Source organism: Phalaenopsis equestris, unplaced genomic scaffold, assembly GCF_001263595.1.
Source record: "Phalaenopsis equestris unplaced genomic scaffold, ASM126359v1 Scaffold000240, whole genome shotgun sequence".
NCBI lineage: Eukaryota > Viridiplantae > Streptophyta > Magnoliopsida > Asparagales > Orchidaceae > Phalaenopsis > Phalaenopsis equestris.
Window position 1 is genome coordinate 1,785,664 of NW_018164682.1, and position 27,498 is coordinate 1,813,161.

At 33.7% G+C, this 27,498-nt stretch overlaps 1 protein-coding gene across 2 annotated transcripts; it reads left to right on the forward strand.

Annotated features, from left to right (window-relative positions):
- The first annotated feature begins 435 nt into the window (after window positions 1-435).
- On the forward strand, window positions 436-27,498 carry LOC110024000 (CCR4-NOT transcription complex subunit 10). 2 transcript variants are annotated; one of them, XM_020723696.1, is made up of 6 exons: window positions 436-1,102; window positions 3,152-3,241; window positions 12,206-12,388; window positions 12,480-12,566; window positions 12,638-12,709; window positions 25,425-27,498. In XM_020723696.1, exons 1-6 carry the CDS (start codon window positions 941-943, stop codon window positions 27,201-27,203), a joined length of 2,373 nt encoding a protein of 790 aa, XP_020579355.1. In that variant the 5' UTR covers window positions 436-940; the 3' UTR covers window positions 27,204-27,498. The 2 variants fall into 2 exon arrangements, with proteins under 2 accessions (XP_020579355.1, XP_020579356.1); XM_020723697.1 differs by having other exon boundaries at window positions 3,152-3,238; window positions 25,425-27,497.

Here is a 27,498-nt window from a genome sequence, read left to right on the forward strand (position 1 = left end):
CATATTTATATAGATATCACTCAAATCTTTCACAACACATTAAAAATAGTATCATTATTTACTTTTTAAAAGTGAAATATATATTTTCATGCATAAATTTATCATTTATGCTGATAAAATATCATAAATATAAATATAAAAATTTGGATGTTAGATATATAAATAAATAAAATTTTTGTAGTGCGTATCTAATTTTTTCTTTTTTTGGGGTATTTATATACATGTCATTATACCACCAATTCTTAAATATTTATGTATCTAGACTTATACTTATATAATTATGAGATATCACAATAAAAATATTACTATTTTAATTTTCAAAATATGAAATAAATATTTTCACAAATAGATAAGATGAGATAAATATAAATTAAAATTTAGATATTATACATGACATACATAATAATGTAAATCTTCCCCTTGTTTTCATTAAACAAGCCTAGGCGGCCACTCATTTCCCATGTACCCTATAGCAGAAATCGGCTACGGAATCGGAACGCTTCCTGCAAAATGCCCCCTTAAAAGATCGTAACCTAGCAAATACGAAAATCGCATAACCCCATCGCCTTCTCCGCGTCGAATCTCTTAACTAAATCCGATAGCTGGATCCTTTTCTTACGCTCCACCTCTGTCTCCCCTTGCCCATCCAATCATTCGCCCCAATTCTCTTCGGCTCTCTCTCTCCCAAAGCTTCGTAGGCTTGAAGCCTCTCGGACAGCAAACAATAAACCCCCTTCTTGTTCGCAGAAACCCTAGTCGTCCGACATATGCTACTATGGAAGAGGAGCCTCTGAGCATCGCTTTTGCCTGCTTAATCTTGATTTGATTGCCGGGAAATGGAGATTTTGAGGGAGCGTTGGAGATTGGCTTGCTGAAGCGTTTGTCTTTTGTTCTGGTTGGTTGGGGGTGGGAAGCCGATCGGAGACTACCAAATTTGAAGATGGAAGACGTGAGTGCTTTGGTGAGAGACGGATTTTTCGATGAGGAAGCCGTCACGGCTGGGTTGGCCAAGGAGGCGGAGACAATGTTCCAGAGCAGGAGATTTCATGAGTGCGTTGAGGTCTTGAAGCAACTACTAGTTAAGAAGGAAAACGATCCGAAGGTTTGAAGCGTTGCTTTCTTCTGTTTCTGCTTTTGTTGGAGTGTTTATGGGTGTTAATTTTTTGTACTGTTGGTTTGGGTTTGCCTTTTGGGCACATATTTATAAGTGTTCTGTTTTTTTTTCTTTATTTTTTTAAAGGTTGCAATTAACCATTTGTTCTGCATTTAGGAAGTTGATTTGGAGCTTTTGATGCAAATACTGCATTTTTAGATAATTTGAATATGGAATTAGTTGTCTAGAAAATCAATAATAGCTTGGATCTCATAGTATAACGGTAAATTTTTCTTCATTTCTGTTATTTGATGCTACCATAGAGTTTTTCTGACCTATGAACAATATGTTTGAACAAGACATATGTAATTTGACTTTTTATTATTCGTGGCCTTCTGAATTTATATTAGATGTTACTAAAAGCTATAGGCAAAGAAATTATTAGGTAGCTTTGAGAAGATTCTAACAAAAACAACCTGTAATGAAAATTCAACTGAAATTGAGATACAGTATGGTGTATCATTGGCTTAAATGTTTATTAGTATTTAGCTGAAATGACATTATCATGAGCATGCAGTCTCAATGTTGGCACAAATAGAAGATATCTTGATTTCCAAATCCACTTTATTTAGTTTAGTTCTATGCTTATATTTTTGTCTCATTTTATTGAATGTAAAGTTTAGCTGCATACAACTAGTAACTTTGTTACAATTATCAACCTCAGGATCTTGTTTTTTTTCTTTTCACTTGTATCAACTACCGTCTCACTCTTTATCTGAATGGTATTTATACTTTGTGTTATTAAGTAAATATGATATTTTTTGCCTCTATTGCTGGCATCACTCCATTTTAGAGAGTATATTTGTTATTATAGGCGGCATATATCATAATGATAGATGATTATATTATTGTAATGGTAGGGTAGCTCACGTTAATCATAAGGTTGTAGAAAATGGATTAGGTGATTTCGGTATGCACAATTGTTGATAGCTTATTGATAAAATTTAATTAGGAATGAGAAAGGGTAGGTCAAATGTGACGTTTATATAACTTGTGCAATAATACTTGTGCATGGTGGGGTTAACACTTCTTGTGGCATTTAAGAAGAATTATTGTGGAAGAAGGATTCATAAAGCTCACACAAATTAATTAGTTGGTAAAGAGCTAATGATGAATATGCTGGACCGTATTGCTGTTATAGGCATATTTTGTATGATTTGTTTTTTTCTTTGTTTCATCATATAATTCAATACATCATTTTGTTGAGGTATGCATACCCATAGAAATTATGGCTGTATATTGATATCTCTCTATCTAAGTTTTAAGAATTATATAGTACTATCTAAGTTTTAAGAGTTATATAGTCTGAATTTTTAATCAAATTAGTGTCTTCTTATTATTTGAAGATCATTTATTGGTTTCATTTCTGTCTACTTATTTGCATAAAGTTTCTCTTTATAATTTTTTGTCATCTTAAATAAGCTGGTGTTCAGTTGTGTCATGGAAGGTTTGATTGGTATTGATTGCAAGATTTATTTTGCTCATTTCAAACACTGATTTCTATTTCTGTTATCTTCTATGTTTGTTTCTACTTTGGTGGCTGTATGCTATCTCATAATCAAGAGAATCTTGATCTATCATCAGTAAAAGATAAATTTGGAAACAAAATTGAGAAATGGTTATGTTTTTCAATTACATAGGTAATTAGGTTGACGTGATTTAATTTGGAACAAACTGGACTTAACTCGGTTCTGCCTTACTTTGCTGGATATATGGAAGCATCGGCTCATTAGTAATATTGTAATATCATGACATTATTCAAGATTCTCTCTTACATTTTTTTAAATTTAAAAATTGAGCTTGATCATTGAATTAATTCCTTGTTCCTTTTCTTCTTCTACCAAGATTTCTCTACTCCTATCATCCCATTATTCTAGATAACTTTTTTTGCTTGAGTTACATTTTCTTCTCCAATTTGGTTTTAGAGACTTCCAATGATTTTCTCATAAAGTTTATAGATTTCTTTACCTTGTTTTGTTTTTTGGATGTGGTTTGCAGGTTCTTCATAACATTGCTTTGGCTGAATACTATCGAGATGGTTTCTCGGATCGAAAACATCTGATTGATTTTCTTAATAAACTCAAGGTGGTAAGCTACTTCACTTCATATGGCTTTCTTAATGAAGTGATCATATTAATAAAAAGTTGATTTTGAGTTCTTATAGTATTTGATCTGTTAGGCCATTCAAACAGGGCTTATATGGAATCCAGTATAAATAATGTGGACTTATTTTTCTTATTTGAAGGCAGCATTTTTGCAATGTCTTTCTTCGTATGGTTAGAATCAGTGAGATTTACATCTGCTTTGAAATGTATCTGTTTCAGCAGCTTTTATGAGAATCACACAAAAGCAGGACTGCAGGAGTGTTGTTTTCATCATCTCAATATAATAATTGAATATTGTTTTGTTGGTAGTTGAAGACGCAGCTATAATGATCTGATTTTCTTTATTTTATCACTATTAGAATTTAATATCTTGATTGCTTGATTGCGGGGCTTCCTCTTCCAGTTTGTGACTTTTTCTGGGCAGGATACTTAAATTATAACTGAAATAATCTTTTTTTTATTTTATTATTTGATGAATGGCATCAATGTTTTTTTGGGATAATTTTATTTAGCTGAAATTGTCTTTCGACTTAGGCCTAGATGATATGACTTGTTGGTTGATAATATGAACGTGTTTGATTGATAATTTCTTACAGTGAAAAAAATCAATTTCTGCCTCATTAGTTTTGATTGGTGCTTCAAAATTTAAGATGGAAACAGTATATCTTGATCTAGAACATAAAATGACTTATATCCATTTTCATCGAAATCTATTTTGAACATTCATTAATAAAAATAATGAAAGAGTAAACAGATAACTACACTGATTGCACTACAAAATATCACTATTATCAAGATTTTTTATATCAAAATTCTGCAGTCTGTTAGACCTGCTTTAAAAACATGCTTAAAATTGGGCGAGTTATTACAACAAATGAACCAATATATGGGCCAACAAATTAATTCTAATTTCAAGTGCTCTGATTTGGCTAAATTCCAGAAAAAAAAATTTAGTTGTTTACATTTGATTTTTCTAATTTTTTCTTTATGCGGTCAGCAGAATGATTATATTTTTATCTGTAGGCTGCATGATTAAAAGATGCTCTAAAACAATGTTTTGTCTATCTATATGGTAGTTATTAAGGTTTAAAGGAATATAATCGGGCAATGAGTCATGTTATTTCTATGAGGTGAGTGGTTTGCCTCAGAGTTACATCATTAAATAATAAAAATTTGGAAATAGTAAGTAATAAACTAATATTTAAGTAAGATGTCAAAATTAGGTCGCAAAAAGTAAAAGTATGACCACAAAAATCATACAATGCCATTTGCACTAAATAGTAGGTATCTTCCTTTACCAATTCAACTTAAATAATTTTTTGAATAAAAAAGTTGACCCCACTCCCCTTTGATGGTAGTTACTAGATAGTTACTAGAACAATCATAACTATAGTTAATTGCTTTTTTCACCCTCATCATCAGTTATATCAACGTTCCCCCAATCTTGTATTCAATCTCATCATCTTCTTCCCTAGCAATAAAAATTAGAAAATAGGAACATTAATTTAGTTTTAAACTAATGACTGTTTTCATGATTCTAATTTCGATCACATAAAGTATTATATAAAACTTCTCTGTTACTTTCTTTTTCAGTGCTGTTAATATCTTCATCCATCAAAGAAGCTACATTGAACTCTTTTTGTAATTGTAATTGTGGTGATTTTACTTTTTTTTTTAATTTTCACTTACTCATTCTCTAAAATGTCTGGTTTAAATGTTTATTTTTAATCTCTTGGTTTACATATTATAAATCAATAAGTTTATCAGTAATGGTAATCAAATGTTTTTTTCTCTTGATATGATTCTGGTTATATGTACTCAAATTTTGCATACACCTGGACGACAAGTATGTAAGACTCAGTTTTTTTATTGTAAATTTTATAATTCAAGAATGTCATCTCAGAATTGAATTCACCAGTACCACAACTGATTATTAAAAAAAGTACAATATATATATATATAAATTAGAAAGAAATATAAAAGTTACGTGGGGAATGTTTTAATATGGTATTTTTGGCTTGTTGTAATCCGAAGAATTCTTATTTTTGAAAGCCACATTTTGGAGGATTAACATTCATCTTCTCTGTTGAGTCAGCAATCAATATATTCATATAATGGTGCAAACCAAATTTGATTTTTGGATTGGTGGACTTATTCTCAATATGTTGCTATTGAGGATTTAGATACTATATGGTGCCATTGCAAATAATAATGCAGCTTAAGTTTCTATCTCTCATAAATAATTTCCCAAATTGTCCTATTGTTTTATTCATCTCTCTCTAAGCCTTTTGTTATCAACTCCTTCCTCACATTCATCATTGCATTGTAAATGAAACCCATATTTGACTTTTTCCATGCATCAACTATTCTTTAAATATGACTGAGCTTAGTAGAGGTGTTAGCTTAAGTTATGATTAATCATTAAAAATATACTTCTTTACTTCTTATTTTCGTGTTTTATTGCCCAAGCATAAGTTAAGTAGTTAACTGCTATTTGGACGTAAACATAACCTCTAATAATTGCTTTACTTCTAAGATGCTTTGCAAATTTAAGTACGTTGTAATCAATTTAGTAGCTTTAGGTCCATTGAATGCTTTCTTATAAAAATATCCAACTATGATTGTAATTAAACGTAATAATCTTTTTGACTCTAGTCGGCAATTTTATGCTAAGACAACTCTCCAAGTTTTTCAACGATTAAATCAATGCAATTAGTAGTGCATAGAATGTAACACATATGTTTTCTTTTGACCATCAAAATTTACTTCCCGTCGAATTCTTAGCCCTTGCATTGTCAATGATGATTTATTCTACTAAATGCTCTCAAATCTTCTCTACAACACCAATTCGTTTGAAAATATACTATGCATTCTTCACCTGATTTTGCTTCAAGAGAATTTCAGAAAGAAAGTGTCATATTAATTGTTTATTAAAAGAATGATCAAACCTTTTTTTTTTAATTCTACTAGTCATTCAACATGTTGCATCTTAAGTCTATACCTTTTGGTGGTTTTCATTTCCTTAATATTCATGTTTTGAGTTTATGCATGGAAGGAGGTTTAAGTATTCAATCTTTACAAAACATAGAACAAATCATGTTGACATGAAATGTAAAAGTTGCCACACCAAATAAAATTTTATTCTAAAAGAGGAGTTTTCCAATGTCCGTATGAACATGCTTACAAGGCTCTCTCTATTTTATAGAGCCATTTGATGAGTTACACTAGTCCATCATTTATGTCATCTTTCACATTCATCATATATCGATTTATAACTCCCCTAATAGCTTTAGGAGAATTATGACAATAAAAAATATATATATATATATATTTGCCACTAAGTCCACTAACAAAATAAACAGCTACCATCAGCTTTGTCCTCAAATTATTGATGTTACTACTTTGACATTTTCACTTTATTCATACTAGGATGAATCTTTCTATTTCACTTATTTGTGTACTTTGGCATGCACAACATTTTTATGAGAATTAAAAAGATATTATTTCATTTTGTTACACTTTTAATCATTTTGACTATACCTACATTTCAAATAAATTTAACTTCTCACCCACTGCAAGTTGCGCTTGAAATTATAAATCCAGAACAGATCTTTTCTATTTCCTTTGAATCGTTATTAGAAATTTTGATGAAGCGTGAAAATAACTATTCTAAACTTGAAATTTATGGTATGTGCAACATTTTTCTGAGAATAAAAAATATGTTATTTCATTTTTGTTACACTTCCCTTAATCATTTTAACAACAATTATATTTCAAATAAAATTTTCTCAGCCATTACAATCGGCACTTGAAACTATATATCCAGGGTGGATCTTTTCTATTTTCCATCTAACTCTTCTTATAAGTTTGACAGAGTTTGAAAATAATCATCCAATGCGTAACACTTCATTCAGAATAGTGAAAATATTTTGCAAAACAGAGTATATGAATTGCTAATCATCAAAGAAAAAAAATGTAAATACAGAAACAATATTTGTGTAGAAGACGAAGACAAAATGAGAAGGGTTACCGTCAACAAGAGCCGAGGTGGGGAAGTAGCTGTGGTGGCAATGCAACAGGGTTGGGGTGCCGCTAGCTTATTCCATGCTGTTCATGTGGAGTGGTTTGAAGCACAACGAGGCTCTCAGTTTTCTTATGTTGTATTTTCCTTTAAGCAAAAAGGTTTAGGTTTGATCGGATATGTTAATTTGATATTTTGAACATAAATTAAAATTTTAAAATAACCTAAAGCACAAAATCGGGGCCTTAAATCTCACTGAAATAACATTTGAGACGCACCTCACTTTCACCTAGATGCTTGAACCACACATCAAATTGCACAATTTTCAATCTTAGTAGTTATCAAGATGAACATGCTTGCAGCAAATTGCACAAAATTTGAAATCTTAGTAGTTATCAAGATGAACACACATCAAACAGTGATAGAAAAATCCAAGAAAACACAACATTAAATGAAAACATGCCTCATGAACATAGTCCATTTTGCAAGAAACAACTTAAAGTTCTCCAAATGATTTTGGGATAATATCTTGTCCCTTCTAGCAGTTTTGTAGCACATCAAGATAGTCTTTTATCTGCCATTGTTGTTCTTAATAGGAAGAATTATCCTTGGATAATAGACTCTGGAGGATCTAATTACGTAACATGTGATATCACTATACATGTTGTAGTTAGAACTGTAGATGCTCCCTCATCTATAAAAGAAAGAGGAAGTGTAAACTCACTATGGTCTTCTTCTGCAATCTGTGTGTTATGCTTTCAAACTTAACTGCAATTTATCATCTATCAGTAAACTTAATCGTGATATAAATTCTGTGAATTTCATGTGATGGACTTGGGAATGTGATCGACAGTGCTAACTTGTATCATGAACTTTGTCCAATCACTAAAACTCACTTCAAAAGGATCATCCTATCGCTCACAATTCTTTTAGTCAAGTCTTGTATCAAATTCTTACTCATGAGAGTCAAGTTATGTTATGACTTTTTTCCTGGGCACCCTAATTTATATATATTGAAAAATTTTATCATAAATTGTTTATCAATAAAAGTTTAGTTCTTATCATTATAAAGCTTATCAACTTGCTAAACATATGCGACAAGTATACCCAAGCCTGAAATACAAATCAATTTCTCCATGGTTCATATTAATATTCGGGGGCTCTCAAAAATAAAAAAAATACAATTGGCACTAGGTGGTTTGTCACCTTCATAGATGATCACATCTGAACCACTTGGACCTTTCTCATGAAGGAAAAATATGAAACTGTTAGTATATTTGAAATCTTCTACAACATGAACTCCATCCAATTTCAGAGATAATGCAAAAGACTACTACAACTCCACCATAAGCCTTTATTTATCCAAAAATGAGATCACTCATATATAAGCTTTTATGTTGACACATCCTGACAAAATGGTGTGGTTGAGAGAAAGAACATATATCTCGAGATGGCTTGTTCAATTCCATTCACTAACAATGTACCCAAACACTATTAGAGGGATGCATTTCTCCCATCCAAGTGTCTCCTACATAGGATGCTTATGAGAGTGTTAAGCTTTAACAAATCTCTCAATACAATCATAAAATCCGATCTCACATTTAGTATTTTTCTTCTTCCACAAAATTTTTTTTTGGTTGCATCGCTTTTGTTCAACCACATCAACCACATAATACCAAACTTGATCCCAGGTCAAAATGTGTTTTTGTCGGCTACTTTTTAACAAAAAGGGTTATAAATAGTACTCTTCAGTAATATAAAAATTCTATAACTTTATGGATGCCCCTCCTTTGAAAACCAATCATATTACCCCAAATCTAATATAGAAAGAATATCAGACTTGGGGTACCATTCAGAAACATCAAACTCACCTCTCTTATATCTCTGATGAACCCACTATTGTCCTCACTATCATAAATTAATCTAAAATGAACCTACTACACCAAATCTTCTCACAACTCCCACCAAGAATTAAGAACTGTGTGTGTACGCCAGAAAGAAAAAACCTAGTGAGCATCCAAGTGACAATATGCAAAATCTGGAATGCAAATCACTGAAATCAATTTTACATACCCAAAGTATTCACACAGAGGTTGGGTTTACACAAGTGAACCAAGGAGTACAAGAATGCACAAAACACTCGATAGAAGAATTTGTGACTTGTGAATAATTATCATCCTCTTACAAATCTTTTGTTCAGAACTTGAATAATATGCGGGTCCCAAATTCAATCTAAGGGCCTTATCTATTCCTGCTTGGAAAAAGATTGTGGAAGAAGTGATTCTAGCTCTTAAAAAGAATGATACTTAGATCACAACAATTGTCACCTCGGAAAAGAAATGTAGGATGCAAATTTATATTCAATGTTAAATACAAAGCAAATGAAAATATAGAAAGGTTATATGCTAGACTTGTAGTAAAAGAGGTCCCTCAGTTCTATGGGATTGATACCAGAAAATTTTTACACCAGTGGCGAAACTCAACATAATAAGAGTATATTAATGTCGTTGGCTATCAACTAGGACTGTCTTCACATCAACTAAATATTAATATTGTATTATTAATGGAGATTTTGAGAAAGAAGTGTGTATGAAGATACCCCCAGGATTAAGGAATAATACAAACAATCAGCTAGTGTGCAAACTAAAAAAATCATTGCATGGGTTGAAATAGTCTCCCAAAGCATGGTTTGAAGGGTTCACAAAAATTATTCTTGCCAATGGGTATTATCAGTGTCAAACTGATCATACTGTGTTTATGAAATCAAATCAGGAAGGTATGATAATCATCCTTATTGTGTATGTAGATGACATTATTTTGACAATGATATATGGGAAATTGAAAAAAATCAAAAGAATAATGATTTTAAGTTTGAGATCAATGATCTTAAAACATCTTAATAGTACTTTTGTTCTCCATATGTAGTTCCACCAGTAATTTCTTTGAAAATATCTTAAATCATTATTCTTTTGATTTTTTCAACTTTATAGCCAACCATCAACATTTCAAAAAATCGTTTATCATAATTGAAACAAACATATAGAGATTGACATGCATTTCATCTTTGAGAAGGTTAACGGAGGGGTTGTCTAGCTAAGTCATATCTAAACTCAGTATCAGATTGCTGATAGTAGGGGTGTAAACGAGTTGAGTCGAGCTCGATCCATGCCATTATCGGGCTTAACTCATCTGCCAAATTGTGAGCTTGCACTCGAATGACGAGCTCAAGCTCGAGCTCGGCTCATAGTGGTAGCAACTAGCTCACGACAAACTAAAAATTCAATATTTATTTGAGCTCATCGGATAAAGTGTTGGTGGCCAGAGGAGGAGGATGCAACGGTAGCTCACCGACATCAAAATGACTAGCGGTAGACTAATTTAGCTGACTCGCAAGCCAACAAGATGAGCTAGGACGAGCTCGTGGCTCGATAAACTCGACTCATGAGCTTGTTAATGAGCCGAGTCGACTCATATACACCCCAAGTTGATCTTAGTAGCACGTTTGGGATGTGTGATATATACAGCTCAACATGAGGAAGTGTGTTGATATGTATGCATCCGTGGACCACATGGGCTCACCCATGATTTAGGAAATTATGGTTCAACTGCTATATTTGATGGGGAGAAATTATTCTCCCGTAATTATCCATTATTGCATTTTATTTCTTTCCTTTTTATCATAATGATTTGAATTTCCCTCCAATTATATTAGAGTTACTCTGAGCTGTATACTTATTATTTGCTTGTATTAGATAATAAAAAATTAAAGAGTTTTTCCCTCTAAGAAAGTTCGTCCTAAATTTTGCAATATTTAACATATCTTTAGCTTTGTAGAATAGCAGATACTCAAAGTAGCAGAAACTAGCCTTTTGCAGGCAGGACCTAACACTTCTCTTGGCCAATCTATAGCCATAGCCTTTTGTTATCGTACTAAAATATGTAATTAGCATGTTTACCCAAAAACGTCAATTTTTTTCTTATGTTTAGCTGTTCCTTAATTCTGCATTGAGATCTCAAGGGTATTAGAAAAAGAGTAAATACATAAACGGATGCGGTGTAGGTGCTATCAGTTGCGATGTCTTGTATTGATCAATAGTTACATTACAAACTTTATCTAGATCTTTGCATTGGTTATTGATCAATTAGAAGGCTTTATATAGTGATAAAACTTTATGCAGATGTGCATATGAATACACACAGTAGGTGATGACTTAGGACTTAAAGCAAACATCGTTGACATCTGTTGGGACATGATCCAAGGAATTTATTTCCAAATTAACATTAATTTAAAACTCATAAGGATTAGAATTTTTGAATTTTAGGTCGCATATCAACGGCAGGAATAAAATGCTTGGTCATGAACAATGTATTACAACTTTAAAAAGGTGGGATGTTTGGTTAAGCAAATCCGTAGCATTAAGGTCAAAAGTAATGTTAGATATGCATAAGAAACTTCGTTAGATCTGAGAAACATATGATGTGTGAAATAAAGAATATTAGGCTATACTAGACAGGCATTTGTTTTTTAAGGTTTTTATATGTGAGACATGCTGTTCTCCTCAAAACCATCTGCAGAGAAACTTGACGCCATATGAGTATGGATGATACAGTTTATTTAGTTGCACCATCTTGAAGTATAAGAACTTGTTAGCATTGGATATAAGACTATTTTTTTGGAGCTGAGCAATACTGGATATATTTGATTTCATGTAACTAGGATATAAAATTTTTTGTATTGCTTTTCATTTTCAGTTTGATTTGATAACTTGTGCTGAGATTATTGAGTTTTGTTGGTGTTTAATTTTCAATGTCTGCTTCACTGTTCTTGTTACGAACTGCCATTGTTTTTCTTTTTTGCTACTTTCATATTTACTTCAAAATTAATCTTTCCTTTTAATTACTGATCACATATTTGTGGCAATCTAGAAAACAAGCGAAGAACTTGCTCTCAAAGCTAGAGATCAAACTGAATTAGCTAGCATGGTCGGAAACAATGTTAATTCTATATCCAGGGGTAGTTCTAATTCCTCAAATCAGTTGGCCGCCACAGATACTGTTAAGATGGCATATGCAGATGAGTTTGGCACATCTGTTGTGACATTTAACATTGTATGCTACCATATATGATTGAATTAATATTTCTGACTTTTTAATTTATTTAATTTTGTAACAATTTCTTGCAACATTGTTTGTTTTGCAGGCTGCTGTACTCTACCATCTACATGATTATGAACATGCTTTGTCAGTTCTAGAGCCATTGTATAATAACATAGAACCCATAGATGAGGTATGATGCTCTAATACTTGTTTGCCTTTTATGTCAAAATCTAATCTAACATAATAATATTGCATTTCCAGAGAACAGCTCTTCATGTATGCCTTCTAATGCTTGACATTGCCTTAGCTACAAAAGATGCAACTAGAGCTGCAGTAAGTTTCCTTGCATGCATGATTTTTTCTTAAAATTTATTTTCTTTTTAGGAAGAACTGAATTTAATTTTATTTAAATGTATTCAAAATGAAAGCACACTTGAGAATTTTAGTTTGTATAGCTTAAAAAGTATTTAAAAATTTTGGCTCCATTGCTCTTTTTATCTTTTAATTTCATGTTAATGACTTATATTCTGTGAAGAATGTCTTTTCTTCATTTTGAACTCCAATCGCTCTGAATCATTCTTCATAATACACTGTCCTTTATTTAATCTCTCCCTGTTTCCAGTGTACTTCTGTTTTTCTTTAGGAATCATGTTTGGTATACTGCATTTTTTTTTTATTTGACCGTGATTCATGATGCTAATTTCTCCCTAAAGGTACAATAATTAATTATGGGAAAGAAAGTTCATGAAGGATTGATTTTGGCTTTACTGATTTGGTGATAACTTATTTTTATTTGTCTTCTGAAGGCATTCTTTTTTTTTTGCTAAAACATGGATTGGCCAAAAAATTCATAAACTAAACACGGGCCAAAATTTGTTTATAAGTGCCAAATTGCAACTGGTAAAGTAGATGAAAAATAAAATTTTTAAAGTGAGTGTAATGATCTTTCTTTAATTTTTCAAGAGTGTCGTCTTATATGTTTTTTCCTTTGTAAATTAATGTTTAATTTATTGTTGGAAACACAGTTGAAAAGTTGTTTGTATTGAAGAAGCCAGAAAATAAGAACTGAATCATAAGCTAATAATGAATCGGTGATTGATTGTATTCCTAAGTGTTGATGGTGCTTTTAATTATTGAAATTTATATATTAAATCTAGGTGTTTTTTGTATTGCAACAACTTTTAGTTGATTGGTTTCTTTCTTTATGAATCTTTTTTGTGGATAAGACTAGAGAAAGAGTTCAAAAAAAACTTAAGTTAATGGAGGTGTACATTGGAGTCTAAAGGTCGTCGTTTGGGTGGATTTAAGACTAAATGCATGGAATGCAATTTTAATAGTAGTAGCTCTAGTGACAGAGTTGTAACCATGGGTGATCAAATCATTAAAAGGCATGAATATTTAGATATCTCGGTTCTATTGTTCATAGTAATGTTGATATAGATAGGGATGTTATTAGTAGAATTCAGGTTTGTTGGTTGAAGTAGAGGACTCCATCGAGTCTATTTTGTGATAGAAAAGTACCACTTAGACTGAAAAAAAAAAAATTTATAAGATGATGGTGAGTCCTGCAGTGCTTTAGGGTGCAGAATATTGGCCTTTAAAAGTGAAACATAAAACAAAGTTAAGAGTCTGTTTGGGGTAGTTGCAGTTTATCCAACTTCTGCTGATAAGCAACTTATCCTGATAATCTGCTGATGAGCAGCTGATCTGGATAAGCTGGCTAGTTGTTTGGTTTGTGCTTTTGGAAAACAACTGATTCTGGATAAATGATCATTTTGCCCCTGTTTTGGATAAGCTGTTTAGCTGTTTGGTTTGTGCGTTTTAGATAATAAGCTTATTTGCATATTTTTTTAGTTGAATGAATAATTTATCATGCAAAATTTATTATTTTCTCAAATGTAAAAACATGAAAATGCAAAAGAGTTGAATTACATTTATATAATTCAATAAGTTCTGATTACATCAAATAAGCACATTTACATATACGAAAGTAAAGATAATAAGCTTATTTGCATATTTTTTTAGTTGAATGAATAATTTATCATGCAAAATTTATTATTTTCTCAAATGTAAAAACATGAAAATGCAAAAGAGTTGAATTACATTTATATAATTCAATAAGTTCTGATTACATCAAATAAGCACATTTACATATACGAAAGTAAAGTACACATTCGCACACTAATATGGAGTATAATGAGACAAAAAAAAAACATGTTAAAACTACAAGGAAAAAAAATTTACAATATTGACTTTAAAATGTAAAAGCATATTACGACGAATGCTGTCCGATTCTGATATCTCAGAACCCCGAGCAAACCTGTCTGACTGGAATATCGTAGAAACAGAAGCATTTGAACCACATGCGGTGTTCTCCTGTTGTGATACTGTCGAACTCCGTGCAGTGGTGTCCAGTTGGGATATCATATAAACGGTTGTACTGTCGACCCACCTGAAGAATTTGCAGTTCTCCGGTCTGTGTGCCCACCGAGAGCACATGTAGAATTGTCGTCCGCAGCTATGTGACTGGCGTGACGTGAGTAACAAGGATAGTAACCCACAGCGGCACATCACTTGCCCGGACTTCCCTGAATATCTGGAGCTCATCGTCATTCAATTATTAAAAAAAGAGTAGATCAGTTAAAAATTAAAGGAAATAAAGAAACTCAACTTACCAAAGTGTGGAAGCAATGATTGCCGACAACAAAGTTCTATGGTCATCCAAGCTGCTCCACAGTTATCTCAATAAAATTAATAGACATAAAAAATATAAAAACAAGATAAATAGAAGATAAATTCATTGCAACATGTAGGCTCATTTTGTACGCTTATTTCGCTTCCAAATTTATCTGAACTTCATTCTCACATGCATAGCACACAAATTGTAATCGATTTTTCATTCTCACATGCATGCACATAAATATCATATTCAGAATCCAGACAAATCAAATCAAGCTGCAGTAGTTTCAATTGTAAGGGCTGAATAATTCATATGAAACACTGTTACTGAAGCAGCAGTTACCCTAAAAGAAGGGTCTTCCAAACTGTAATAACAATGAATTACATATTCCATACATTTAACCGAAGCAATGTAAAACATACTCATGAACAGGTATGCCGAAGCAATGTGAATCAACATGTAAATCATAAGAACAAAAGTGCAAGTAAGCAATGTGAATCAACAGGTGATACATTACAAATTAACTGGCCATCCAAGGTACTCCAGGTAATGCCGAAATGAACAGGCATGCCGAAGCAGGTAAGCAATGTGAATCCATTCTTCACATTAAACTCATTCAGTTCTAAATAAAAGAGAGCAGCTTCAACTTTTGTTTTTCAGCAAAGTAGATGCATTTGTAGAACCATTGTGGGAAGGGGTCATCCAGACAATGAAAACAGAGAGCATTCTTCACATTAAACTCATTACTAATTAAAAACGCATTACATTCAAAATGCTGATCAATATATCCACAAAATGTCTACCACGATACCCTAATATAAGCAAAACGTCTCCAACATTACCCTCTTTTAAGCAAAGAATATGTAGCAAACCACTTTGACAGCACAAAAGTCTCCAACGATACCCTCATATAAGCAAAACCACTTTAACAGATAATAAAAGTCCTAAAGCAACATATATTACCTATCTAAAACATTGGCAGAATCCATCCAAGCTGCTAACATGTGAAATCAAACCAATGCAACAAACCATGTACCAACGAAATATAGAAGGCAGCGGTTGCCCTGAAAGAAGGGCCATCCAAGCTGCTTCAAAGAGAGACACCACCCATCCAGTTTCGATAACCAAACAACTAAATAAACATTAAAATTGCAGATTTAAAAACAGCTATCCAAACTGCCTTTTGCAGTTTTGAACAGAAATGAACAATGAATAATGAATATTGGATCATATAAAGCACCCTCAGAACATTTCAGCAAAGCAAAAGAACAATTGGAACGAGATAAACATTTTGCTGAAGCAGTGTTTGCCCTTGCCCTAAAAGAAGGGTCATCCAAGCTGCAATGAGAGGCACCATCATACTCAGATTTACAACAGAGAGCATCATCCCTGAAAACACATGTTCAAACTCCCCAACTCTTTAACAATTCTAAACCAATTCACCAGAAAAGAGAACCCTACATTTTTTTTTTGAACACTAGTACAATACCAGTACTCATTTCAAATGTGCTCAACACCTGTACAATACTAGAATGATATAAAGTAAGAACAGGGACAGACACAGGTGATACGTTTGAACTTTTAGAAACTCTGAGATCTATAAAATTGTCTATGATTTCGTAGTTTCGATAAATGAGTGAAATCATAAGGTAGGAGTTGATGCAGTATTGTCTACTTGGATTCCTAAAAGTAGAGGTTATAATAAGTAGATTAAAAGAAGTCAAAACAAACTACTGAGATGCTAAACCAGATCAAATTTTATGATTGCTTGGACCCTTTTCAATTTAAACAAATGTCTGCAACCAAATTGGCGCTAAAAAAAGAGTAAAGAGAATAACAAACATTACGCTTTTATCCTTGTCCAAACATGTAAAGCATAATATTGTCTACTTGGATGTGATGGGACTTGCGATAAATACATTTTTATGTTTTTTTTTTGGTTGCATTAGTAGCTGTAATAATTGCAAATTAGTATAAAAAAGAAAAATATTGAACTACTTTATGAATTATGTTTAATTTGGATCATCTTTCTCTCCCTTTCATCTCACTGATAAGTGGCTCAGCCATGCTAAACCTTTCTCTGCTCACTTTAGATATGTGTGCAGTTCTCATACGCATCTTTGCTTATCATGAAAAGGTTCTCAAACACCACTAATTAGAATTCTACACATTTTTATGCTGAAACAAATGCTATATGCCATAATTTTTTAAAACCAACCAGTATTCTAACTTTAGCACACATCCCCAGCCACACTACAAAAACTTTCGTTAATATCAGAATAAAAAGCATTCTTGGAACTTCATGACATTCAAGCATTGCATACGTTAGGACACAATACTTATGCATTTACATATATTATAAATATGTAATTATTACACATGTATGATAAGAAAATCTGGCACTAGACATCCACCAACCATAAAACCAGCTAAATAATGTGTGGACATCCCCAAAGAAACATGAAACACAACCCAACAAACATAAAAAAAACTTCCAGCAACCACAAAACAAGCGAACTGAACAAATAACAATACGTAATACATAAATTTCAAAGATAACAAATGACTAGTTCAATCACGAATGACTGATATCATATGCTATTTGTTCTCGTAAAGTCGTCATCTCTGATGCACCTTCACCCTTTCGAGTGTATGCATCATGTGAATCCATTTCTTCACGTGGCATTGTACGTTCCACATGGTATTCGAATGCTTCAGGTGGGATCTGTACTGAATCATCTTTTACAACGACGAACTCCACATCTGATCTGGAGTGGTGACATCGGATGAAATTGTGTAGTGTCATTGTGCCAACAACTATTTGTACTTGCTTTGGAAAAGGGTAAGCTGACATATCCCGTAATATAACCCACTTCTTCTTCCACACACCGAACGCTCTTTCGATTACACCGCGCAATGAAGAGTGTCTTTTGTTAAATAATTTTTTCTTGTCTCGTGCTACCCCACTAGATCTTTCAAAAATTAGGAATGTGGTACTTCGTGTTTGGAGAAGATTTTAGATATCCCATTTGTAATGGATATCCGACTTTAGCCAAATAGTATTTACCCGGAGGTGGGCACGAAAAATCATGTCTCAGGTTTCTGGTAGCGAACTTGAAAACACGACTATCATGGGCGCTCCCTTCTCATCCAGCCATAACAAAGATAAAACACATGTTAAAATCACACACGACCATAACATTCTGTGTGGGGGCGCCACACCGGCCTATGTAAGCAACTTTATCTGCACCAGATAGGCGTGTATCGACGTGTGTTCTATCAATAGCTCCAATACAGTCCTGGAGTTACAGTTAAATTTTTTTTTTATCTTTTATGTAATCAAAACGTACGAATGTAATGGTAAAGGTAAACCTTAAAGAATGACAAGTACCGAGAGTCATTTACAATTTGTGAAGGAATTGAATGGAATGTATGGTCCTCGGGCTTCACTACCTTACGGGTCAAACTCACCAGAGAGTTCAAACCGACTGCGAAATACCGGCTGATGGTTTCTGATGAACGCTGAAATCGCTCCATAACACCTCTGATTGATTCATTTTGAGATAAGATGTACAAAGTTATAGCAAACACTTCTCTTGACGTTGTTATTGCTAAGCCGTGTAACCCTTGAAGGCTCTGGAGTTAATTAAGCAGATCAAGAAATATTTCTTTCGTCATACGAAACATATTGAAGAATCGCGTGGGATGACCCTGTAATAACTCACCCACGCATCTATCTTCAATTTGACTCGACGTCATACATGGGTTTCGGTCGACGTCTTTAAGATAGTAATAGTACAACAAAATAATGGTAAGTGCGATTGTGCGTATGTGGTTGATTTCTTCATCCATACTTAGGGCTGTAAACGAGCCGAGCTTGAGCGAGCTCAGGCTTGGCTCGTGTTCGGCTCGTTTAAAATAGCTCGTGTTCGAAATTGGCTCGTGAACAGTGTGTTCGTGTTCGACTCGATTTAAATATTCGTGTTCGTGTTCGGCTCGTGCTCCACTCGAAATTGGCTCGTTAAAATTAAATTGAGAAAAATAGATGTAAAGTGTGAGATTTGAACCTGAACCAAATATATGCAGAAGAAGACACTAACCACATTGCCACATGGGGTGTTATGATTTAAACTTAGACATAAATTTATATAATATATTATTATATAAATAATATATGTAATATATTGTTATATTAATAGTTATATAAATTTTTTATTTAGAGCTAAAACGAGCCGAACACAAGCGAACAAAGAGCTATTCTTGTTCGGCTCGTTTATAATTCGAGCTTTAAAAATTTATTCGTGTTCGGCTCGTTTACCTAACGAACGAGCCGAAAACGAGCTACTTAACGAGCCGAACACGAGCTATTCGCGAACAACGAGCTTCTTTGACAACTCAACAACGAGCTTTTTTGACAACTCTATCCATACTACAAAATTAATACAAGGAAAATTTATAAATTTTAGTAATAGAAAAAAAAAACTTAGCTAGGAAAAATGAAAATTACACAATTGAAATTTGGGCAAAACATAGAAGGTACAATCGTAAAAAATAAAATTTGTGCATAGTACTGCTAAATTAAAAACATAGTCCCACCATGGAGAAAGAAAAGGTGTCAATCACAGAAAGATAGAACAGAACTATTGGAAATAAAATACATAATAACTTAAATATTAATTCATCCATAAAAGAGCGCAAGTATTTGACTCGGTATTGCGGTTTCAACTTCATAAAAAACTGTCTTATGGTTGAGTCTCGTAACACCTTCACGTATTGTATATAGTCGTCATCGTCTACCTATCGTCGGCCTTAACATCAGAATATGTATTGAGGACTTGAAGACAATCCTCAATTGAGCTGTCATGCGAGGAAGAAGACCTTGCTTTGCATGTTTCAATTAGTGTATCAATGGTGCCTTTGATGAAAGCGACCTCTTTGTTCTTCTACCTTGGGACGCTTTAGCACGCTAGTGGATTTTACATCTGTGTGGACATGGCTAGGATCTACTCCTAAATCAACTATATGCACGGTCTCCATCTTCTGTGTTGAGCTGCCAAACCCTAGATCATTTGGGGTGAACGCATGAGTTTCTGTTGCAATAACCTCAGTGAACATGTCATTCAGTTTCTCCTCCAGAATTAAATCAATGTCAATGAATTTAAATTTTTTCGCTGACGGCACTGTCTGATATAGATAACAAATTTGTATTAATAAAATCGTTTCAAATCAATGCGAAATTTGATTCAAGATAAAGTAATATTAGATATTTTTGTACCTGTAATTTCTCAGCCCACCAGTCATCTGGTGCATCTATTATGCGCTTAACTGGATCTCAAACCATTCCCGTTGATCATTTTTTCAGTTCTTTTCATAGTTTCAGATCATTCTTTAACTGATTCCACTTGTTCTTCAATTTCATGTGATCATAATCTATTTCGGTCACTTTCTTGAATTTAATCATAAGATTTTGACACTCTTCTTTGTTAAAATACGTAGTGGGCTTATTTCCTACCTCAACCTCCCTCAGACATGATTCACAAAATATAATAGTTATCTCTCTATCCCACATGACCGATGATCCGGTCTCTTTAGCTTTATTCATTGAGTTATGTTAGATTAACAGATAAACGCAGACTATTTCTTTTCATAGCAAGGAATGTCCCAACTAAGGGATAATTAATTTATTTGTTACACATATTTATAAAAAATCGAGTTTTGGATAATCAGTCAATAAGTGCTAACCAAACAAGACGGTGGCGTTTTCAAAATGCTGCCCGCACTTTTAAGCTGCCCCAAACGGGCCCTAAGTGTGACTGAGATTAGAATAATTATTTGAATGAGTGGTTTGACACTTAGAGACAAAATGTGAAAGGAACATATTTGTGATAGGGTTGGTGCAGCTCTAGTGGTGGACAAGATTAGAGAGAGCCGTCTTAGATGTTTTGGTCATATTAAATGTCCACCATATGATGATCTTGCTAGGAGAGTAGATGTTTTAGATTCGACTTATGTTAAGAAAGGTAGAGTTAGATCTAAAATGACTTGGGCATTTTGTATAAAAAATCATCTTAATTTATTAGAATTAATTGAAAATATGACACTCAATAGGATGCAATGGAGAAAAAGGATTCATGTAGCCGACCCCATTTAGTGAGATAAAGGCTTGTTGTTAATGTTGTTGTTGGTTTCTTTCTTTATGAACAAGAATTATACTCTCACTAGTCTTTTATGTTGATTAAAAGCAATTGGATAAGCAAGCATGAGCCCTCCTGAAAAACAAATATTATAAAAGGATCTAGCCCATTTGCAATGCGTTGTCTTAAAAATGTAATTTGTTCAGGGAAATATCCTCTATAGAACTTCATTCCGGAGATATTTGTGAAATAAGAGTATTTTTCACGGAAGTATTAAAAATGTTATTTATTGGCTCGTTATTTTGAGGAAGTTTGTAATTGGTGACGTCTACTTTATGTTGATCCCATCTTTCTTCATAAACGAATCAAATCACGTGATGCTTCCACTGGATGGAATAGATCTGATAGAAGTATTCTATTATGTTTTTACAATTGTGATCAACTGTTTGTCCTATGAGGAATGAAGGAGAAAGTCATAAAAAAGTAAAATAGTTGCTATTGGCGTTATTATTTTACGGTAAACTTAAAGTATATTCTACCTAAATTTATTATGATTGCAAGTTATAAGGCTTGCAAAAGTTACTAAGAGAAGAAAAAGCAATTCTTTTTGGCAACAATATGCTCAATAATGAGTACATGAGAATTATAAAATAGTGGTGGAAAGAAATAGGAAAATCCTATTTTAATTGGAAGCACTCTTTATGAATGAAAGAAATGAACATGTAAAGTACTTACAAAAAGACTAAGCATCATAACATGGCATTAAGATTTATTTAATTCAGCTAAAATGATGCCTACGTTACAATGGAGGTGAGAGGAAATGATTCACTATTAAGGAGCTACCTAGGCGTACTTATGAAAGGCACACATGAAAGACTTCCCTAAACCCTACAGCTACAATCAAGCAAAGGTGATAACTACACACGTGATAAAGATTATAAGCACAAAATATACAAATAGTACCTACTTGAGTGCTCAAAATAGCACAATCATACTTCCCACGGCATTGCTGCACTTGACTACTATTGTGATCTGTTGGCACCGTGCTTGTATCATTGCAAGACAATACACCGTTGTAACAAATGAATGAGCCAAACTTTTTTTTTTCTGGTTTCTTCTCTCACTCCCTTTCTTTTTATCTCTATGTTATTATTCCTTTTTTTTTTCCAATCACATAATGAACAGTTTTTTTTTCTCTTGATCTTTCTCTTACTCAAAAACAGCCTCTGAAACTCCATAATCGAAGAAAAACTCAGCCCATATACCCATGCTCATTGGACTGTCCATGACACAATAAACCCACATGCAAGCATTATATTCTTATTTATGTAATATTAGGGTTTCAAGGAGGTCTGTTTTCGATCTAATCCAAGCAGCGGTAGAGCTGCGGCGTGCTGGGGTGCCGTGTGTTTAGGATGTTTGTGGTGGGGGGTCAGATGCGGTGGCCCGCGAATCTCCCTAAACGCGGGCCACGGGTTCGACCCACGGCCCTGCTTCGCTCCTTCGGCATTTTACCCAGGTGTCCTCCCTATTCGCGATTCCTCCCTAACTCTTCTTCGTCGTTCGACTGCGATCCCGATTCCACCCTCACTCATCTTCTTTGTCGTTCGGATGTGATCCCTCCCGGGTTCGTATGCGATCCCGTCATTGCCTTCTGAGCTTGCTCTAATCGCGATTGTGTATTGCGAGGGTTCATTCACGAAGGCCATGACTTTGGGCACGTGGGAGAGGGTAAGGGGGAGAAGGGTTTATGGTTTTAATTTATTTTTATTTAAGTTTTAATTTTATTGATTTAATTGGTTAATAATCAATGATTAATTCATATATTTTTAAATTAATCATGATTAAATAAATTTATATATTATTATTTAATGATTAATTAATTAATTTATAAACACTTTTTTAAGTTTTAAATTATTTGATAAAAATATAAGTTTTCTAAATTAATAAAATTAATTAATTTTTAATTAATGTTAATTTATTGCTTAAGAAATAGTTTATTTAATAAAAATTTTATTTTATATTCTATTACATAGACCAATACTACACGGGGACATGATGGTATTTTTTTCCAAAAATAGCTGTCTCACAGTTATTTTCACACAGCTGCAACAAATAAACAGCTAGTTTCCCGGCAACAGTTTCCTGGGGCAGCGCAGCTGCAGCTGAAATACCGAAAAGCTGCAACTGTCCCAAACAAACCCGAATTCTTAAATCTTTACTTATACGAGGATACGAAATAATTTATATTTGTCCCAAAACTATCAATTTAAAATTTGGTGCTTATTTTAGCAATATTATTGAGGTAGCATCCTTACTGAGAAAATAGACTAAGATTAGGTGCGTTAGTAGTGGTAATAAGATGTCTTTTTAGAATAACATAATAACTAGAATAATAAGGTATGCTATAGGTTGAAAATAAAATTTAGTATACTTTGGAAGACTAATAGCATAGTAATTGCTTGGAGAAAAATATTTTAGTCAGAATATTCAAGGAAACGTGATGTTTGATGTTCTGGAAAATCCTAAGATTTTGTTTATATTTTCATGTAGCCATCATTGAGATAATGAAATATGAATTTGTGGAATCCAATGTTTTATTTTTATTAACTTCCCTTGTTGTGATTCACATGTTTAACATGACCGCCATTATGGAAGACTAGCCCGTCATCATCTTGTATTTCACCTATTTGTTTAGAGCAAAACAGACAGAGGTAGGGTTTCCTCCAACCATGATTTATACTTCAATACACACTCAATAGTAGATTCCCTAGAATGTTCATGTGACGTGATTTGTAGTTGGCAAACTTCTTTTGCATTGGGTGGCAAATATGGTAACTTAAATTATAATTGATCTTTGATGCAATCATCATTTGTTAAGCAGTAGCTTTTTGGCCTCAATAAGCATTGTGCTAACAGCACTAGTTGATGGAAGGCAGGCATATAATTCAAGGTGAGGTTCGATCAGTTTTGTTGTAATGTTAGAGTCGACTCCATAGGATTTGACTTTATTTGGCAATCCATTCAAAGATTTATTATTTAAGATACCCTGCTATCATTCAATTTTGTTATGCCTTAAAAAAATGAGGGATTGATGACTAACCTATGTAGAATTTGGGTGAAATTAGTGGTAAAACTCTCCAAAGATTTCAACTTAAAGTATTTGTTTTGTTGTCTTGCGGTGGTTGCAAGCGAATTGAGGCAGTAAACACCTGCATTAGAGAATGAGTATTTATAAAGTTGAACTTAAATGGCTGGGATCAGACTAATGATGATGACAATTTTGTTACCCAAAAGAGTTGCATCTTTTTTTATTATTTTTTTTTGTTGGTTTAATCTTTGTTATTAATCTTTGTTAGAACTCACTCGGAGAATTCTAGTGAGTTTTGATTTCTAAATACCTACTATTTAAATTTACCTTATTTAGCATTCACTTAAATAATGTGTTAATTTTTCAGATTAAATAGAACAGCTATCTAATTAAAATTTGATTCTCACCACATTTTTAAATTAGTGTATCTTCCAAAAATTATGTTGGGTTTATGGAGAATTTAATTGATTATTCTCCACACAAATATGAAAGTATCTTCCAAAACTTGGGATTCATTAAAAAAACATTTAATATTTTTATATTTTCCTTTTCGTTTTGTATTATCGGTAGATCTTAAATACCTTCCATTTGGTTTGTGTTCTTGAGTATATGAGTAACATTGGCATATTTCAGGTTTGAAAGGTGGTTATGCTTATTACTGAAAGTGGAATTGTAATTTTTGTTTGGCTTTGAATTTTGCAATGCCATGATTAGTTTTACTAGTAATTCTTTCTGACAGATACCTGGCCAGTGGCCACTTTTTCCTGTGTTTTTAGTTGTGATTTTTAGTGTGAGTAACAAATTCCTGTTGTCCACACTTCGCCACCAACCAAAAATACTAGTAACAGATAGAAGGTATGAATTAATGAGGGCAGTGCTCTTGTTGGCTAGTGTACAAGAAGAAAAATTAACGGGAATTATGGGCCCCTATTATTTTTTTTCCACTTTGTGAATCATTTCATGGAAATGCCAGTTGCTTATGTATAGATTATGCTTGCATTAGAATATCTTCATAAGCAAGGTTTGTGTGAGCTTGTTGAGTGGAGGAGCAAGAAAACAGATATGTGACATCCAGTTATTGATTTCATTTCTATGTTCAATTTGCTAATGTTCTTAATTGTAATTAGCGTCCTATTGTATCAGGATGTAATTCACTACTTAGAAAGATCTTTTGGAGTTGGCTACACGATGAACCAAATGGATTCTGGTACCAATCCACAACACCAATCATCAAACCAAGGTTCTAAACTCTCCACAGCTAATGTTGCTGCACCTGACGTCTCTAGCTCGGAGACAGGTGCCAGCGGCCATATCATTGAGAACCCCCTCACCGGAACTTTATCAGATGATTCTATCGAGTTTGAAAACTTGTACTCAACATTAGACGGCGGTAACCAAAGCCTTGGCCGACCTGTAACAGATATTTCAAAAATGACTGCTGATCGGATTGTTCCTGGTAATGACCTAAAGCAAAAAATACATCTTCATAAGGTAAGACTACTGCTTCTCACTAGGAACCTTAAGGCCGCTAAACGTGAGGTTAAACTTGCAATGAACGTGGCACGAGGTAGAGATTCCTCGGCGGAATTGCTTTTAAAGTCCCAACTAGAATATGCCCGTGGTAACAATAGGAAAGCTGTAAAGCTTTTGATGACATCCATGAATAAAACAGAACCAGCTATGCTTAGTATGTTTAACAACAATGTTGGATGCATACAATTTCAGCTCAAAGCCCCGCACACATCAGCCTTATTTTTTACAAAAGCTCTGAGATTTAGCTCATCTCTTCGATCAGAAAAACCCCTGGAGCTTTCAACCTTCTCTAAGGACAATTCTTTTGTAATTATTTATAATTGTGGTCTTCAAAACTTGGCATGTGGAAAGCCTGTAACTGCAGCTCAGTGTTTTGGAAAAGCCAGTATGTATTTTTATAACAAGCCAATCTTCTGGCTCCGTTTAGCTGAGTGTTGTCTATCAGCAATGGACAAAGGGATTTTTCGAATATCTGCTCCAGAGATTAAGCTTCATGTTGTAGGATCTGGTAAATGGCGACAGCTGGTGTTGGAAGAAGATGTCAGCTCAAGAACTAGGTATCTCAAAGGAGCAGAATATATGTCTGGCGTAGATGAGCGGTACAAGCTTTCGCTTCCATTCGCTCGATTGTGTCTTCATAGAGCCCTATTTTTGTTGGATAAGTTTGAGAAGAAAGGACCAACACCCAGTGCTGCAAATGATTCTGTCACCAATGGAGATCATAAGGAAAACAAAGTCGGATTGAGCTCAAACACCACCTTGCAGAGTTCTGTAATCGCTTTTGAAGAATTATGCAAGGAAGAGAACAGCATGATCAAGCAGGCCCTTTTAGGAAATCTGGCGTACATCGAGTTGTGCTTAGAAAACCCACTCAAAGCATTATCCGCTGCAAACTCACTTCTCCAACTTCCAGACTGCTCAAAAATTTATACCTTTTTTGGTCGTATGTATGCTGCTGAAGCACTTTGCTTCCTGAACAGACCTAAAGAGGCTGCAGAGTATCTGTCAGTCTACTTCAATGAGAATGGTAAGATGGAGCTGCCTTACACTGATGATGATAGAGAGAAGTGGAATTTAAAGAGAGGTATGGATGGCGAAGATTTGAATGGTTCACAGAATGCTCGAACTGTAGCAGAGTTGGCTCGAGGCGGGCTTCTTAAGTCTGAAGAGGCTCGTGCTGTTGCTTGTGTAAATCTTAGTATAATGTTCTCCCTACAAGGAAATCCTGAGCAGGCCAACCAATTTATTCAGAAAGCTCTCTCATACATGCCCAAAGATCCTAGGGTTTTGATTGCTGGTGTTTTTGTTGATCTTCTGCAAAATAAATCTAGGGATGCTCTCTCCAAGTTGAAGTTGTGTAACAACACCAGGTACGTTTCCGCTTGTTAAATATGGTTTTCATGATTGATCCGAGTAGTCTGGCGAAAGCCTTCTGTACGATAGAATGGTGGAATGTAGGATAAGAATCTTTTGTTTGATCCACCCTTCATTTTTTTTCTTTTTATGAAAATTTAACCTTTTGATGGTAACTCCTTTAGTCCAAGATGTAGTTCATGATGAAGGATATATAGTTGAGTGGCAGTGTAGGTACTTGTTAAAGTTCATTCATTCAAGGAAGTATATGGAAAGCTTTCTGTGATTCTCTCATGGCTGCTGTTGGCTGACTAAATTGATGCGTAAAAGT